Consider the following 19016-nt stretch of genomic DNA (forward strand, 5'->3'; position numbering starts at 1 on the left):
ATATATATATATATTGTGTGTGTGTGTGTGTGTGCATTGTGGGCGATACTGGCCCCGTCTTTTTTCCACATTTCACCATCACCAAGTCTTGCTGTTAATAAAAAAGTACGTTGGTTATCTTTCTTTCTTGATTCTTCGGTGAGCCCCTCAATCGATGTAATGCTGTCAATTCAAACATTCATATATGCGTCCAGTATACATATTTCTATGCACAAAGGTCATGCCTTTCTATTCACTATACGTACTGCATGAAACCTCATCTCTAGCATGATATGGACTTCTACATACCACCAACGGTAAAAGAAGCACAACTGAGTAATATAAATATAAACTATGAAACAGTGCATCGTACAGACTCTGAGACAGACAGATCCAGTATCATTTTTACGTCTCTTTTCGTTCACAGCTGATGGGCAAGACAGCCTATGATCAACTGCGGCGTTGCGTGCAATAAGAGAAGAAAAAATGAAAATAAAACAAATATAAGATAATGAAAAAGAACGGAAAAGTGAATCTCCACATTGACTGGCATCGGAGGTCCACCAACGGTCACATGCTTTTGTTTTTCTCTTATTTTTTTTTTTTTTGGAAGAAGAAGAAGCATCTAATGGAGTTATAACCTAACCATACCAAGAGGATGGACAGATCGAGTCGATGCAACGATGATGGCGTCAGACGAGCGCCAGTCCCCTTTTTTCCTAAACACAACCCGACTTTCCAAAACAACTTCTGTAACAGCAACAGCAGTTCGGGAAAAATCTGTTATTTTCAACTGAGAAGAGGCAAAGGTTTGTGTCGTCTTGTGGCGGTGTCACAAGAGCACGTTTCAAGTATCTTTCAGCATCCTGATTCTAACTGTGCACTGAGTAAACAACATTTTTTTCTACAAAGATACAATACAGAATTTAAACAATTAATTTTTCTTGATATCCGTTCAGAATGGAAGCCAAACATTTTTTTTTACACATTCAAAACTGAAATCATTCATATATATTGAGGTCACTTCAATTCTGCAACGGATGCAGGCAACAGTTATAAATATTTATGCTGAATGATGCACAGTCTCCTGGCAATATACTGACAGGTCCTAAAAATCGTGTTCTTGTAACAGACCTAAAACCCTGACTAGAATAAACGTCCTGCTAATTATTTGGCGAATCCACAAAATTAAGTGCAAAAATGGACCACAATCATTTCTAATATCATCTTACAAAGAAACCGTCCTTACACAGCTTAATGTACCATAAGGATCTACGTTATGAAAGCAAATTGTTTTCGGTATTTATACAGCGTAGGCAAACAAGAGTATCGATGAGAATAAATTGTTAAGTTAGTTTGGAAAGGCAAGCAGACGAATCCAATAAAATTGGGATTGCTTAATTAATGAAGGCAAGCAGAATTAAATGTAGATTAATAAATTTAAAACTGACAGACATTTGGGCAGTGAAGAAAAGCGGGCATAATAAAGACGAATAAATTGAAAACGAAATAAATGGTTAAGTGAAGGAGTTAGATGGCTATTACGATATTCATAAGATGATATAAACAATTATTATTCTTCACAGCTAGGTTATGATAAGTTCCACATGAGAATGGAACCAAAGCATTCTAAAAACCCTGTGGGATGTTAGTGGAGACAAAGAACTCCTTTTAAGAGAAAGCAAGCGGATGTGCAGAAGAATTTTTGATAAGATATCGTTATTCCTTGTGTTATACTGGGGACTGTGCAAGTATTATGGACAGTGAACAACGAAAAAAGGGGCAAAAATTGAAAACATACGAATTATGAGAACAATCATCGTGTACATTGGGTTGTAACATTCGCATAAAACAACAGTATTAAGAAGTAACCACTAAGATATTCTCTAAAATTCTGAATAAAAGAAAATAAGATTGTCCATGGAAGTCCTAATGTGTATGGATCTTTTAAAACAGTAAAATGGTTATATACAGATGCTGCTCACCATGATGGCAATGGTCATTTCACACACACACGCACGCCAGTGATCATACAAGCTTAAAAGAACACAACACGCCACAACAGTGTCTGGAACATTCATAAATATCGTGGTTACAGTTAAAAGAACGTGACGAAAAGTAATTAGAAAATAGGGCTTCAACATTCGGCTCTTGTCTCACACAAGTGATGGCACACGAGCAAGTTTTCTTGCATCTTTTAGCATCTTGCCTCTAAAACTTTGCAACCAAGTGGCCAGTTGTGGACTAAAGTAGAGTTGCGCCTTTTTGTTCCCTCGTCACATGCGCATGCGCCTTGTTTGCGCGGGTTGCAACGAGAGGTTAACATAACCTTAGCCAGGGAGGAGCAAGCACGCCTCCTGAAATGTTGGACTACGTATGCTCGAAGTGGATCGCAGTGGACACAGAAATTGGGCTTCAGAAGGGGAAGAAGTTACATGGAAAACTATCGAAATTTACTGAAAATCCACGGAGACTGGCTTTGGTATTTAATACATATTAACTTCGACTATCGGCTAAACTCCACTAGAGAGAATAGATGTCCAAAGTGCCTTACTGACAACAAATGTAAATGATATCATCAAAATGGAATTGTCAACCTGTGAAAGTATAGCCATCTTGTGTATCACTAATAATTGAATTTCTCTGAGGAATTTTGCTTATAAAAATAAAGAGCAGGTTAAGTAACAGGCTAGGTTGCATGGCAAGTGAATTTCATACTAAATCTACGGAAAAATGTTGTCAACCTTCAAGAAACATATTGGAGGTTAATATATTTGCGAGATGTATTATACCGAGAGCGTTACTATGACTGCAGTTAAGAACAGAAAAATGTTTGGAAACCACAAACAGGCCTACCGCTTTATTTCTTAAGACGCAAACACGTACAACGTTTGTGCCATAGGGAAGCCAACTTGGCCACGTTTTCTGTCATAAAACAACAAACATATTCATCGTTCTGTACCACGAAATAACAAACACGGCCGCCGTTTTGTACCATAAACATGCCCACAGATTTGTGCCAGAAGGTAACAAAAATGGCTACCGTTTTCTTTTATATCTAGAGGCAAGGTACTGAGAAAATAAAAAATAAACCGCTCATGTGGCATCCGTTTAAGCAACCATATTCTCACACATTCAGAATCATGTGCTAAAAACATGTTAATTCTTATTCCACAAAATCATGTTATATGCATAAGCAGAACAGAAATGGATTCACATAATTTTTTCCTGTCTTCCTCTCCCTTTCTCTCACCTCATAGGCGGCGTGGGCGGGGTTGTGGGCGAGGTTTGCCTCGGGTGCGTAAGGAGGTGCCACTGCTCCGCATACTCGTGGAAACGTCGGTATCTGTCCACTTCTTCTTCTTCCGATTCGTAATCGGGTCCCTGTGGGAATCGGCGTCATCATTAGCAGAGGGAGGGTCAGGGAGGATCATAATCGGTATGAATCACAGACAGCGCGCGACAGATAGAAACGGGACATTCATTACTGAGAGAGAGAGAGAGAGAGAGAGAGAGAGAGAGAGAGAGAGAGAGAGAGAGAGAGAGAGAGAGAGGTGGGGTGGAGTGGGGAGAAACGATCATTTTGAAATAAAATGAGAGGACAAGGTAAAAATTAATATAAAGATAAAGGACAATCATTATCTGCAGAGAGAGAGAGAGAGAGAGAGAGAGAGAGAGAGAGAGAGAGAGAGAGAGAATGTGATGGCATAATATACAATAAAAATATAATATGGTCAAGAAGACTAGAAGATATTTTCCATCTGAGATGAGAACTTTCCCTTCATATGCATCTGCTCAGTAAGGGATGGTGTTGCAGTCACCACCAACATCCAATTAAATGCCTCCAGAAGGGAAAAATAACTTCCATGACCTTGGAATATTTTTGCTTGGCAAGAGGAATCCTCAAAAATAACGAATTGCTTCTCCAGTTCCACCAAACAATTACGCAACAGATTTATGCATATCTCCATATGCCTACAAGTCTTTATGTACAAATAACAAAATTATACTACTGATTTCAAACCAAATCATGGGAAAAAGGAGAAGCCACGAAGTTCAGTAATCATGGCTTGATAAAACATATACATTTATGAGCTCATATCCCATCGTCAATAAAAAAAAGGAAGGAATCAGACGTCGGGAAAATAAAACAATGGCTGAAATAAAATCTTGAGAGCCTGTTTCCAGAGAAATATTCATGAGAGAAGAATATTTGGCAGCGTCTGCTACCATCATGAACCAGGAACCAGGAACCAAGAAACGGGAATCACTAATCTATTCAATACTTACTGCTTGCTGGAAAATTAATAGCAATTTTAGATTTATTCACAAAAAATTGTGATTATAAAAATCAATGGTCATAGGATTATGCTTCAAAAACTACTTTCAGAAAAGAGAACAATGTTGTCATATGGGCCTACGTTTAGTAAACACACACAAAAAAATGGTAAAATACTTCTTGCTACTAAAAATCTAAGCCGAAAATTCTACTGAGCATAGACGAATACAAGGCCAGATGAAGGCTGATGGGCTAAATAGGATTAATACTATCATTCATATTAATATATCCTACAGAGAGTTATGAATAATTTGATTGGAAACCAATCAGATGGGACACAAGGTAGTTATAAAAATATCCACATCAGGATTCTTCTATAATTCTAATGACAACAACTTTAAATTGAGGCTGAAGAGTTAAACTGAGGATACAATTACTAGAATAAAAAGGATTATGAGAACAGAATTGGTAACAAAACACAAAGATCTTTGAATTTTTAGATTACAGTACAATGCTGTTGGTATGACCTTTAACTATGCACTGATAATTCTCACCACAAAAATAGGACTATGGATTAAATATACTTTTACGGAAGGTCTTAAAAATCACTTATAATTGGAAGGTCTTTAAAATCACTTGTAATGGACTATCAATAGTGCAAATGAAAAAATCCATAAAAAATAGGACCAAAATATATAAGACTACATGAATGAGATTTCTGAAAGTTTGCAAATACTCATACTTGTAATGGGTAAGCAATTTGTGAATAGGAAAATAATTAAATGAATAAAAGGAAAACTGTAAAGCAAGGACTTACCATCTCGATCTTCTGGTCCAGCATCATGAAGAAGTTTTGCTGGCTGCTGGAGATTTTCCTAGATGAGAAATTGAGTACAATAAACTTTTTATATCATTTAAAATCAATTTGGCAATAACCCTTCTTCTGAACGACTGTGGCAGTGGTACTTTATTTATTAAGAATAAGTGCATTAGGTTACAAAGTGTCTAATATTTATGATTTTTAGTTAGTGTGAAGATAATTTCCATTCAAAGACGTAAGATAAAATTCACAGGGGATTTTAGAGTTGTCAAGGGAGCTTTAAGTTGTAAATTAAGTTTAGGGTAAGTGGCTGAGAAAAGCTTCGGACCTCTGATCAATTAAGTCTGAAATGGATCTGTTGTAAAAACAGTGAGTAAAAAGTTAATTCAAATTACTTTTTTATGAAATTACCATTGTCATTCATTCAAAATTATATTCAGAGAAATAACCTCCCCAAATAACCTCCATTCCCCCTTCCTATAAAAAATAAGTGAATACAAATAAATTCTTGACCCGCATTCTGATCCTGATCCACATCGAACAATTCCTCCACAAGAGTTCGTGAAAACCCCTCAATAAAAACACAAAGAACTTAAAGACACGGGTGAATTCATATCCTTCAATTGCAACGGCAGTGGGGAAATGAATGAAGTTGTAAGTTGCAATTAAGACATCATCTGATCAGAGACCACCAAGCCTGCAAGAACGAATGAAGATACCAAAAAAGGAAACTACTAAAATCTAACTAATAACCTCATTCACTAATAATTTAAATGACTACAAAACAAAATGACGTGAAAAAACTAAGCAGGATTGCAGATGGAGTAGTAATGGGCCAATTTAGAACCTAAGTAGGACCCCTACGTTTCGAGGGGTGGGGGATTGCTTCAACTTACGCCTGCGCTCTGAGAGGCCCGGTTCCTACCGGCGTTAACTTGTTAATGATCTGTTGCTGCTGGTTGCGGTGTTGCTTCCGGTTGCTTCCGCTGTTGCTGTTGTTGCTGGTGCTCGAGTTGTCGTCGCTGCTGAGCTCTGATTCAACTGCTGCAAAGGAGAAGGAAGGAGGGGGTGCCTTCAGTCACGTCACAGAGAGAGAGAGAGAGAGAGAGAGAGAAACAATTGTACATATAGGCTCTATCTATCTATCTATCAATATATATGTGTACGTGTATATGTGTGTATATATACATATACATATAGATAGATAGATAGATATATAATGTTTATGTGTGTGTATGCAGGGATAAAGATAAGCATATAAGCAAATATTAATCAAAAGAGAGAAAGGGATCTGAAGAAGTTATGGTGCATAAATTAGCATAAAAAAAATTTGCCCGAAAAAATTATTATAACGCAAATGAATAAAAAAAAAAAAGGTGAACTCAATGGAGTATTCTACTCAAATGAACAAAACTTGTATTTTTTTTCCACAAAGCTGCAAAATTTGGAAGAGTTACGTCCATGACCTTCTCTGACCTTACACCAACATAAAAGCATTTCCTTTTATCCAGGAAAATTTAGCGAAGGTCATAAGTCCGTTTTTACTTACTGATTACAACTACTATAACACAAACTCATGATTAACGAATGCTTACTTCATATGAATCATACCCCTCACCTCCAACACGCACACAAATAACATATAAAGCACTATGAAAATTAAGTATGTCTTAGTTCAACCAGACCACTGAGCTGATTAACAGCTCTCCTAGGGCTGGCCCGAAGGATTAGATTTATTTTACGTGGCTAAGGACCAACTGGTTCCTAGCAACGGGACCTACAGCTTATTGTGGAATCCAAACCATATTATGACGCGAAATAAATTTCTATCACCAGAAATAAATTCCTCTAATTCTTCATTGGCCCGTTGGAGAGTCGAACGCTGGGCTAACAGCGTGCTAGCCGAGAGCTCTACCCACCCTAATGCAATATGGTCAAGTAAACAAGTGTCCAGTTTTGAACAAGTATAACATTTCTGTGTGCACGTAGATGGCGCTGAAAGCGGAGAATATAATTAGTACTAAAAGACAACAGCAGCTGCAAAGAGGGAGGCAGGTTTCCGTGTAACCGAGTTACCTACAAGTGACACTACATTAGGTCAAAGAGGAGTTAACCCTTTTCTTTCTTTTGAAAAAAAATCAACATGTCTATATTGACTATAAACTACAGTTTTTTAATAACAAAAAAAAAAAGCTCTCAACTTTAGCAGTGCTACAGAAATGTCCTGTAAATTAAATAATACCGTGCTAGGGTTCTTCAGACTTATTTACCTCTGCTACTAGTATCGCATACTGATAAAAACAATACCGTAATAGTAATGTAACTTTGAAATAGTAACTAATACAAACAGTACCGCAGAACAGTCGTAAGTATTTCTCCAATACTGGCGAACGGAAGACCACTGTCAACACTCATGCCACCTTATTAAAGACGATTGTTGATATCTTTCCACTCCCTTCCCCGCATGACCTCCTAAATTCAAGTCCAACAATCCCCTCCCCCTCTTTCCAAGCTCCCTCCCACTTTCCCCTCTCGGCAACCTCTGACTTTCAGACCCAAACCCATGATACATCGGCATTGCTTAAACTTCGGTTATTAATCATTCAAGCTGAGAGAGGCAGAGGACTAGGTTGTTCATTACTCTAACCACGGAATCAGTAATAATCATTACTAAGAGAACTTTAGCTTATGAGTCTTGTACAATATAATTCCACAAAATAAAATATCCAGCTTAATTTCAAGGTAAGAAACCACGTGCAAAATACATGAACAGTAAAAATTATGCTTTAATAACCACTTTTCTTCTATAGTACATAAGCTGAGCTACCAATGAGAGAGAGAGAGAGAGAGAGAGAGAGAGAGAGAGAGAGAGAGAGAGAGAGAGAGAGAGAGAGAGAGAGAGAGAGAGAGAGAGAAATACTTCTGATGCTTGTAATAAAATGCTTTGCAATAGCACTATCAATCAAAACATCTAACTATATATACTGTTACAATTTCCTACTTTTTGTCTTAATTCATTACCTTTCCATACTCTGTGTTCCGATAAAAAAGGGGTGCACGAAATGCTGGTCGGATACATCAACAGATAATCATGCAATTTTAATTGTAATTTATTACTGTACCAACATATTTTCCTTGTAATGAAAGTCTAGCATTTCTCTCACTGCAAATAAATAAATAAGTAAAAAATAAAAATAAATCAATAAATAAATAAATTCAGTGACACTTCTCTGATCTGTTTAGGAGAGCCTCAATGGAACTGCTAAGTAAACAGTAAGCCAAGCCACCTCATTTCCCTTATATACATATAATACTCTTGGTTAACAGGCAATCATAGTGAGATTCATTCCTGCTATGTTCGAATTAATATTCCTACAGTATTACCCACATTAAGTAATTACTTTCTAATACCCCGTCATGCTCATGTAGTTTAATAATAATAATAATAATAATAATAATAATAATAATAATAATAATAATACAACTGTAGTGTTCCAGTCTCACTTCACTGGGAGACTGGCTTCCTGTATCACCCCGACGCTCTCAAAAATCAACGTGTCAACGAATTCTTTCATCAAAAGGACAGTCACGAAAGGCTTAATATCCTAATAACACGAGGAGTTTTCTGTCCATTAATGCTCGCATGCTACGCTCTTTTTTTTTTTAATTTTTATTAACGAAATGGCTTCCCTTTCAACCTACGCGTGTATTACCTTTTACATTATATTCCCCGTATATTACTACGCAATTGGTTTTTGTCATGCAATGCTATTTCTCAATTTTCTGTCATTTACGAAATTAAAGAACACCTTTTGGCTTACTGTTTACCCCACGTAACTCGTTTCAATATATTTACTATACGTGACTTTATTGTTGATGTAAAGCTCAAAGTATTAACTTTACTGAGGCCGCTGTCTTTGATTGTCTATAAATATCTCGGTACGCATCACACAGTCTCCAATCTATCAGTAAAAAAATAAATATATAAATATATAAGAAAATAAAAAATAAAAAAAAGTTTCCAAGGGCGTTGTTTTCTGCAATCTTTCAGCCCCGCCAAACATAGCCCCAAGTCGCCGTTACTTACGGCATCACTGAAGTTACCCTGGTTAAGGCAGTGTCATACAGGTACGAATGAAAATGCCTCCAATCTAGCTACCGATATCAGTTGCACGGTGCAATGTTGAGCTGCAAGATGCTAAAAGATGTCACAAAGCGAGCTCGTGTGAGTCGGCCCCAATATCAATTAAATATGGAAGCCCTCATATGTCAAAATGCAATCCACAAAGCTAGTTTCTCTTTAAATCTTGTAAACGTCATATTCGATGGATGATTTAGTGTTATCTTCCATACGCCAATTTTAAATGGCGCAATAATCGTTGGGGGATGAAAGCGTTGCTGATTAGCTCCCTGTGTTGGCTTATAAGACGGCTGGTGCCGTGGAAGTTTCTTCACAGCCAATTTCTTGATTATTCGGCAGTCAAAGGTTGGACATGGCAGTGGCGACGGCCCTGACTTTCTTTAAAGCCACCTTTTATTAAGGAAATGGCCTATTAGTGTTCAAGATATATGAATCTTAAGGCAGCAATGAGTGTAATTTATTTCAAACATTTAAATCGACAAAAAAGGAGGGTGGAAATTTGTCGCTGTGTAAATTTTTATGGCTTCTACGCTTTTTATTTTGATATTCATATGCAACTAAAGAGAAACACTCGCAAGGACAAAAAATATACATAATACAAAACTAAAAGCATCGCCTGAAAAATGAAGGAAAGACCAGTCAAAACGCACTGACAACTGTCACTGTCTCCTGCTAGGTGGCAGCCGACTGTAGATATTCAAATGAGAGCCGAGAGAATGTTTGGTGCAAGTTTGCAAGTTCAATTAAGCTACAATTGTTTAGGTAATGGAACTCTTATAATCGTGTAAAATAACACTAAAATCGAACCATTATCAAAAGAATTATTGAAAAAAGAATAATGGACTGGAAGTGGAGAGAGAGAGAGAGAGAGAGAGAGAGAGAGAGAGAGAGAGAGAGAGAGAGAGAGAGAGAGAGAGAGAGGGTGCCTTTGTTGTATTTCCTACAGCTTTGGGAGAGGATATTAAACATAAAAGTGCACACAGATATACGCCATAAAATAAATTACAGCACCCAGAATAGAATAACCTTTAAAGGTAATGTTGCAAAGCATGAACACGAATGCAGTCGACGGGTACAAAATAAAAAAAAAAATAGAAAAAAATATATAAAAAAGTCTAAACATTCGGTTTCTTTGCCTTTGAAAATGCTCTCTAATTTTTAAGTGGTAAAAATATGATTAAGCAAAGCCAAAAAATGCAGAAAATGTATATAAAAAATTTACATTAGTATTAAATTACCTACAAAAACGAATTTTGAAGTTTGTTCTCGGTACAACGACACTAGATTTTTTTTTTTTTTTTTTTTTTTTTAATACGAACGCTACCATTCCTGTATCAGGAAACTGTGGGTATTGGAGCTAAAGTGTAGGTGAGGTGGGGGCGGCTGTGGAGTGTGGATGCGTACTACGACGGGAGTGGGGGCGGTTGGGCTGAGGTCAAGTTACCCACATCCCACACTCGACGTCCTGCAAAGCGGATTAAAAACGAAACTTAAATCGCTTACCTTTCTTCTTACTCTTCTTTGGACTATCGCTGCCAAGGGTACTTCGTCCACATCCCATTTCGGGGGCCCAACCATCGTTATTCGGCCCTTACAGCAGGTGGCGTTAGGGCCGACTTCCCCGAGACACGAAGACCTCACGAGGCCTCCTCATGAGGGGGCGCCAGGAGGAGAAGGAAGTGGAGAGGGAGGAGGAGGAGGAGGGGGAGGGAAAGGGGGAAATCTGGCGAGAATACTCTCAACGGGCGAGAAGCGGGGAAAAGGCAGTGGTAAGAAACGAGAGATAAAAAGAGGGAGAGAAGAAAGAGAAAGAGAAAGAAACAGGCTAGAGAAAAGGGAATCGTGAAGGATTCTCCCTACCCTCTACCTTTGACGGGGCTACCACCACATCGGTCGGCTAATTCCTGAGGAAGACAGCGACGACGAAGACCCCAGCAACAGACGAGTGAATCTCCCCCAGCAGAAGCAGAAGAAGAGGTCAGGCTCGTTTGCTAGGCACACACGCACGAGTGTCATTCCACACCATTTCATGTTCGTGGTCTTATTCCCTTCCCTCGACTCTTCACGGGCCACCAAGAGCCTCAATTAGAGATTTAAGAGAATGTCCACCTTTTCTTCGCCTGTTTCCTTCCCGTTTTCTATTATTTTCAAGTCTCCCGTTTTCTTTAGTCGTAGCAGAGTGGATCAAGACTCGTGATATTCATTTTTTCTCATGTTCTTGATGGAGGTCAAATGATGCGGAAGTGGCCAACGTGTCTGGAACAGAAAAATAAAATAAAAATAAATAATATTACCCCACAAAAAAGAGACTATTTTAATAGGATAAGAAATCTTTGGAACGAAAAGTACATACATCCTATCCTCTGCATTTAAGAATGGCGAAATTTTGATAAGACAAAAAGTCACAAATACTAGATATTAATGCTAAAGAAACCTCACACGCCTGGCATCATATGAAAATAAAACTATATATACTGAATATTTCCAACAACAACAATACAAGGCAGCAAGCAATACCACTGTTGTTATAATCATTATTATATGGTGAACTGCTGTACCACGATACCAACAAAAACTATCATAATCAGGATTAAAATACGGCAGGCATATAGATGATTAATTATACACAGCCACAAAGGAAAACTGGCTATACATATTTTGCAATGATAAATCAAAACCTCGTGTTCACCAATCAAGAGACCTAAATATTCTGAAAATCTCAACAGACTGTCTTTAGAATTGATATAAATGATGGTTTGATACTTGCAACATACTGAGCAAATGAACACTCTCTAAAAGTTCTGATTTCATATGGTTTGCCAAAAAGTAAAACCGATAGGTATTGTATAATGGTTGATCTTAGAAGTCTATCTCGTACTGTCCAAAAGTTAAGGCAAATTCTAAGTTCCTAATTGAGCTCTGACCTCTACGACTTCGGCCTTGACCCTTGGATCACATAATCATCAACTAATGACATGCGTGAAATCTGAAGTTTTTATTTTCCAATATATGACAAATAGATCAGAGACACAGACGGGTCTATTAGTAGGTGTAACAGGATGGTAAACAATCCATCATTAAACTTATAACTATAACTTTCAAAACAAAAACTACAGATAAGATCTTTTGCCGAAACACTAATTAATTATTTGCTTAGCCTCTGAACTAACAGAAAATTTTCCTCCGAGCAACTGCGAACTTTCACCCAAGAAGTACTTAACTAATTAACTCCACTTCTCGAAGTTTGGGAGCATCTGCAAAATATTGCATGAACAAGGCTTTTATAAAGTGCAAGGAGGAATTGCTCAGGGTATTCAAAACGGCTCTCGGAAAAAACTTAGAAAACTAGTCTCAAATACTCCCAGGAACGCTGATGCGCTTCACATTAACACAAATATTTCCTGAAACTCCAAATAAATCCATTGTTGCAAATTGCTTTTTAGAAACCTTTTGGAATATTCCAAATACACTCTGAAACAGTCATCTGTTTCCAATACTCCAAAATATTCTGAAACTCTGAAAGTACTGTAAAAATTCTCAAAATAAAGCAAATCTTAAAATCATCGCTATCAAACGCTCTTATAACCTACTGAAGTAGACCATATACTTTTAATATTTCAAAATGTAATAAATGCTTTCATAATCCTGCAAAACAGTCCATACGCTTTCAAACAACATCAACAGGTTCCATAAATGATCAAACTTTCTCTGATACTCTCAAAGTAATACACTCTCAAATTTACCATTAGTTTCAAAATGCTCCACAAACTCTTAATGATCCCAGACATTGAAAATGCTCTCGGGAACCTTTGGAAATGTAGAGGATTTTAAAACTCAAGTTCAGTTGCCTTTTTATAAATATCTCCAGCTATCGGACATTTCAATAGCAAGGGAAGATAGATCAATTAATTCCGTATTAATACTAAAATAAGGGGACTCCTTTCAAGAGCACTTAGTTCTCAAGGGCACGAGCAAGCAAGCAAGTATACGCAATCACGGTCGCTCTCAAGTGATTGAGGGGTAAACATTCCAAACCAACCACTAGAACAGAGGGCAATGCCTTTCGTTCCCAAGGCGTTAAAGCTATCGAAGTGTCTTCCTGGCAGCGTTACTGAAGCAGATGCAGCCTCTTAAGGACGCTTTCACACCGAAATAACAAGTGGCAGCTGGATATTCGCACGAGACGGGTTGGAGGGCGCTTCAAAGAGCAAAGCGCAAGTGCCTTGGATTTTTCGACTTATATTGGTCTTCTTTTGTTTTCTTCATGTTGATTCTTCTTGGATTGTGTTTCGTATTCTTCGTTCTGTTTTTCACGTCTTACACGTGGGCACTCACCTCTGTAATTAATGACCTTTCCGGTTTATTTCATTTTAATATATGAAAGTAATAATAATAATAATAATAATAATAATAATAATAATAATAATAATAATATCTCTGAAGAAAACCCCCTTTTAAACAAAATTAAAGAGAATACCCGTCTGGATGAGGTTGAGTTTATATTGGAGTCTGTCTGGGAGACTGCAATATAAACTCAGCGGCATCCAAACATCTATTCTTTTTAATAATAATAATAATAATAATAATAATAATAATAATAATAATAATAATAATATGCAAAGTGTGTCCATTTACTTCTTTTCTAACACGGTTTACATGCAGCCGTCCAGAATATTGCCATCCTTTCACACCCCTTGTGCAAACTGAGCAGACCAAAGGCGCCACGGTCTAAGGTTTGGATGGTGCGTAACGCCCCAAGGTTGGGGCTTACAGTTTCGATCCCCTCTTAAAATGTCATTTTTACGGTTTTTGTACTGTGGTAGTAATAATATCAATATAAAAAAAAAAACGTCATTCAGCCAATGAAAGGGCATGATCAATCAAGAGAAGAGTAAGTATATCTTAGTTTAACCAGACCACTGAGCTGGTTAACAGCTCTCCTAGGGTTGGCCCGAAGGATTAGATTTATTTTTACGTGGCTAAGAACCAACTGGTTACCTAGCAACGGGACCTACAACTTATTGTGGAATCCGAACCACATTATGACGAGCAATGAACTTCTATCATCAGAAATAAATTCCTCTAATTCTTCATTGGCGGCTCGGAGAGTCGAACGCTGGGCCAACAGCGTGCCAGTCGAAAGCTCTACCCACCCCTCCAAAGACCTTCAATCAAGAGGAAGCCCATAAAAATAAAGGAATCAATAAATAAATTTCTAAGTCTACATTAACATTATTAACAAGATAAAAGAAACATACTCTCCCAACAAACTGTTAAGAAAAATCTCCTCCTAGCGGATCTGAACCACCGCTGCTGAAACACATCAACATTTATCCATTCAACCAAAGAGAGATTTAAGCGTTAATTTGGTGTTTCACCTGTCGACAGGTGGTCTCTCCCTGTGTTAGTAGTTATCTACAAGCGATATTGCCTGCTTATAATGTATTAACAAAAGGCATTTAAAAAATTTTTAGAAATACAGGTATGTTGATAAGAAAGATCAATGCTGGGTAAGAGAGTCGAAATGAACCATGTACAAAAATCAAACTAATGAAATTCTCCGTCGAAATTGGTTGAGCTACAGCAACAATTCAATAAGCAGGAGTTGAAAGAGAGTGGCAGATTAGGATCGCCAACGTCATGGGAGACAGGGCACGCCGAAGAGGGAGAAGAAATCGTAAAATCTGGCTTCTTCAGCAGGAGTTATCAGCTTCCAACCTTTTCCCGCGAAGTAACTTCGAACTGTTGAGATAATATCGTGACACTTCTCGCCCGTACCCAACAGGGAGTCCCCACCCACTTCCCGCCTGGCCAGACTCTGAACTTAGATTTGTTACATATTAGCACTAATTCAGAATAAAATGGAGCATAAATCTACCTAATGTGCCTTGTGGTACACGTTAAGTTCTCTCTTCAGGGCCAGATTCATACTCCCTTCAGGAAGAGAAATCAACTAATACTTTTCCGTTGTTATACTTGATTTGGGCAGCCATGCTGTCTCTGCCTCCTCACCTGAATAAAATTAGCTTTTAATTTTACCCGGAGAAGAGCGAAAAAAATTCTTATGACATAAATTACAGAAAAAACAAAAAATAAAAATAGACGGTCACACTGCATAACAATGGAATCATTCACAAAACAAAGGGCGGGATGGAGAAAATGGAAGACACCCTTTCTTTCTCTGTCTGTCTGTCTGTCTGTCTCTCTCTCATGTCTACACACATACACATGACAAAAAACTAAAATTCTTCTCTCTCTCTCCCTCATGTCTACGCACCTGTACAAGACAAAGAAAAAACTCTCTCCTCTCTCTCTCTCTCTCTCTCTCTCTCTCGCGAGCGCGCGCGCGCTCATGCGCAAACAAACGCGCATGTGCACAGAAAACTGTTTTAGGGTCGCAGAGTACTCAGCCTGTGGGTCCGGCTGAATAAAGAAAAAGAAAAAAAATCGTTGCAGTGAATGGCTGCCTTGAGTGACTTCGACACTTGAGGAAAAACTTTTTTTTTTTCTTTTCTCCAAAAGGTAAAGGGAAACATTTTGCTTTGGTTCCAAGAGGGTTTTTCCCGCTCCCTACCAACCCGCCCCCCCTCGTGACGTAGTTCTCCATTTTCCTTATCAAAATGAAATTTATTCTTCCTTTTGCTTTCTCTCTGCAGCTGCATTTTAGGCATGGAATTTCTCTCTCTCTCTCTCTCTCTCTCTCTCTCTCTCTCTCTCGTATTTATTTTCGACAATTCTATTAGGCTGAAGTTGCTTCTCCTGTTTTCTCTGGATGCGACCAACCACACTCGACTAATTGCCGGGTATATAATATTGTTTAGGTTAAGGACAGCAATAGCTTTTCTGGAAACGGGCCGAAGTTGTTCCCTCACCCCCATGATCGGGATCGATCTCGGGACTGTGTGTGTGTGTGTGTGTGTGTGTGTGTGTGTGTGTGTGTGTGAGAGAGAGAGAGAGAGAGAGAGAGAGAGAGAGAGAGAGAGAGAGAGAGAGAGAGAGATTCGTATGTAGTTCTAAAAATAATCAACAAGCCATTGATTGATCTTAACATACAAGATTTAAAAATACACAAAGATTAGAAGTTGATAAGTAATGATCGTATATATATATATATATAATATATATATATATATATATATATATATATATATATATATATATATATATATATATATATATATATATACATACACACATACATATATGTATATACAGTACAAGCATATATATATATATGTGTGTGTACAACCCCATAAATATGCCCTCGAACTTTTGAGCAATTCTAAGATCTTGTTTCCAGGTTGTGATTGGAGGAGGAGGAGGAGGAGGAGGAGGAGGAGGAGGAGGAGGAGGAGGAGGAGGAGGAGGAGGAGGCGGAGGAGGAGGAGGAGGAGGAGGAGAAGAAGAAGAGAGAGAGAGAGAGAGAGAGAGAGAGAGAGACGAATATCCCTCAAACAACTTTGTCCTAGAAAAACTCTGAATTTCATACTCATTTCTGAATGGTCCATACTTACCTTTTAACAACAATCTTGAATTTACTAAAGCATCCATGAATGCCCTTAAGTCCTTTAAGAATTCCTCAAAATTAATTTTTAATGCCCAAAACACCTTCCGAATGAAAAACCTTGAAAGTAAAAATAAATGAGGAGTCGAAGGTTGAATTCTACTGTCCTGAAAACATGAATGCAAGTCCTAAACACATCCCAGAATTTCCACCCAGTTGACAAGATATTACGACGACTCGGAGGCTAAGCGAGTTTCCACCTGCCAAAGGTTTCCGGGAGAAGTTCGACGCCGTGGAAGCTGTGAAATGAGCATCGAATCTTAATATGAATTTAAGGGAGCAAATCGCCGCCCCCCCCCCCACCCCCTTCTTTCTCTCTTTCCCCCAACACACACCCCGACCAAGTTAAGTAATAACATATGGCGACCATACAAATCGATAGCAGACGTTTTCAAATCACATACACAATATAATGCTTAAGTGTAAGTGGGAAGTTCAATAAAGATTTAATACTGGAGCTCGATCCAGCAAATACGCAGTTGCGGACTTTTCACAATAACAAACAAACACATTATGAATATGCAGCGTAATTAAGCATATTTTAAGACACTTGCCCACACAGAAATACGAATAAGTAAACACTTGCTCGATATCATTGACAAGTCTATTTATTCGAAAGATACAACCTCCACAGATTTCCTAGCAAAGTTTCTTGTGAAAGGGAGGCTTCTGGAAGATTAGTTGGACAACAAAAATGAAAAAATGCATTCCCAAAAAAAGCCGTTGAAAAACAGAAAAAACCCAGAAGACATCCCGAAAAAGTGGCCAAAAATAAAAACCACCCTCCCCCCTAACATATAGACCTGACGCCTGAAAAGGGCACAAGCAATGCGGCTATCCCCAAAAATTAGTCAAAAAATGGAAACTTAGCTAAAAAGACGAAAAAAAACGGGGACACCTTTCAAAAAGTCGTGCTAAAATGAAAGGAACATTCTCCCAAAAAGACTCCAAAAGGAAAGAAATACCAAATAACAAAATATTAAAAAAATCGCAAGAATATACAACTGATAAACGCGTCAGATTAGAAAGAACCATCCTCAAAGAGACGCTAATGAAAATGAAAATAATTAATAATTTCCCATATTTTGGTAATCATAGAATCAACTAAAAACGATTATTAAATAAAATTATCTAAAAATGAAAAAAGTCGCGTAGGGTGGGTCTGCCCAGACCCAACTTGCACCAGATAGGGTTAAGAGACTGGCCAGTCTTGGAGGCCTTTGGGCCTCATCCTTGAAGTTCTTGGGCCCTCTCCAGGCCTGCTTCCCCAGCCTGGCAGGATACCTGCCTTCCTCCGAGGAAGCAGCCTCTGGGTCGGACCCTTCCCTTCAAGGCTGCCCTCAAGAGACTGGCCAGCCTTGGAGGAATTTGGGTCTCATCCTTGAAGTTCTTGGGCCCTCTCCAGGCCTGCTTCCCCAGCCTGGCAGGATACCTGCCTTCCTCCGAGGAAGCAGCCTCTGGGTCAGACCCTTCCCTTCAAGGCTGCCCTTAAGAGACTGGCCATCCTTGGAGGACTTTGGGCCTCATCCTTGAAGTTCTTGGGCCCTCTCCAGGCCTGCTTCCCCAGCCTGGCAGGATACCTGCCTTCCTCCGAGGAAGCAGCCTCTGGGTCGGACCCATCCCTTCAAGGCTGACCACCCATCCCTTCAAGGCTGCCCTCAAGAGACTGGCCAGCCTTGGAGGACTTTGGGTCTCATCCTTGAAGTTCTTGGTCCCTCTCCAGGCCTGCTTCCCCAGCCTGGCAGGATACCTGCCTTCCTCCGAGGAAGCAACCTCTGGGTCAGACCCTTCCCTTCAAGGCTGTCCTTAAGAGACTGGCCAGCCTAGGAGGACTTTGGGCCTCATCCTTGAAGTTCTTGGACCCTCTCAGGCCTGCTTCCCCAGCCTGGCAGGATACCTGCCTTCCTCCGAGGAAGCAGCCTCTGGGTCGGACCCTTCCCTTCAAGGCTGCCCTCAAGAGACTGGCCATCCTTGGGGACTTTGGGTCTCATCCTTGAAGTTCTTGGGCCCTCTCCAGGCCCGCTTCCCCAGCCTGGCAGGATACCTGCCTTCCTCTGAGGAAGCAGCCTCTGGGTCAGACCCTTCCCTTCAAGGCTGCCCTTAAGAGACTGGCCATCCTTGGAGGACTTTGGTCCTCATCCTTGAAGTTCTTGGGCCCTCTCCAGGCCTGCTTCCCCAGCCTGGCAGGATACCTGCCTTCCTCCGAGGAAGCAGCCTCTGGGTCGGACCCTTC

The 19016-nt window shown here is 39.1% G+C and overlaps 1 protein-coding gene across 5 annotated transcripts in view; it reads right to left on the minus strand.

Annotated features, from left to right (window-relative positions):
- LOC136842716 (uncharacterized) overlaps nucleotides 1-19016 on the minus strand; it is a 276871-nt gene that overhangs the window by 16252 nt on the left and 241603 nt on the right. For 4 of the 5 annotated variants that reach the window (XM_067110425.1, XM_067110424.1, XM_067110423.1 and 1 more), the window contains 4 exons: nucleotides 10723-11475; nucleotides 5975-6122; nucleotides 5076-5133; nucleotides 3233-3363 (listed from right to left, as the gene is read on the minus strand). In XM_067110425.1, the coding sequence (XP_066966526.1) occupies nucleotides 3233-3363; nucleotides 5076-5133; nucleotides 5975-6122; nucleotides 10723-10780 (395 nt within the window). In that variant the 5' untranslated portion in view covers nucleotides 10781-11475. The remainder of the gene's footprint in view (nucleotides 1-3232; nucleotides 3364-5075; nucleotides 5134-5974; nucleotides 6123-10722; nucleotides 11476-19016) is intronic. The other variant, XM_067110427.1, reaches the window with a different exon arrangement.

Source organism: Macrobrachium rosenbergii, chromosome 10, assembly GCF_040412425.1.
Source record: "Macrobrachium rosenbergii isolate ZJJX-2024 chromosome 10, ASM4041242v1, whole genome shotgun sequence".
Taxonomy (NCBI): Eukaryota; Metazoa; Arthropoda; class Malacostraca; order Decapoda; family Palaemonidae; genus Macrobrachium; species Macrobrachium rosenbergii.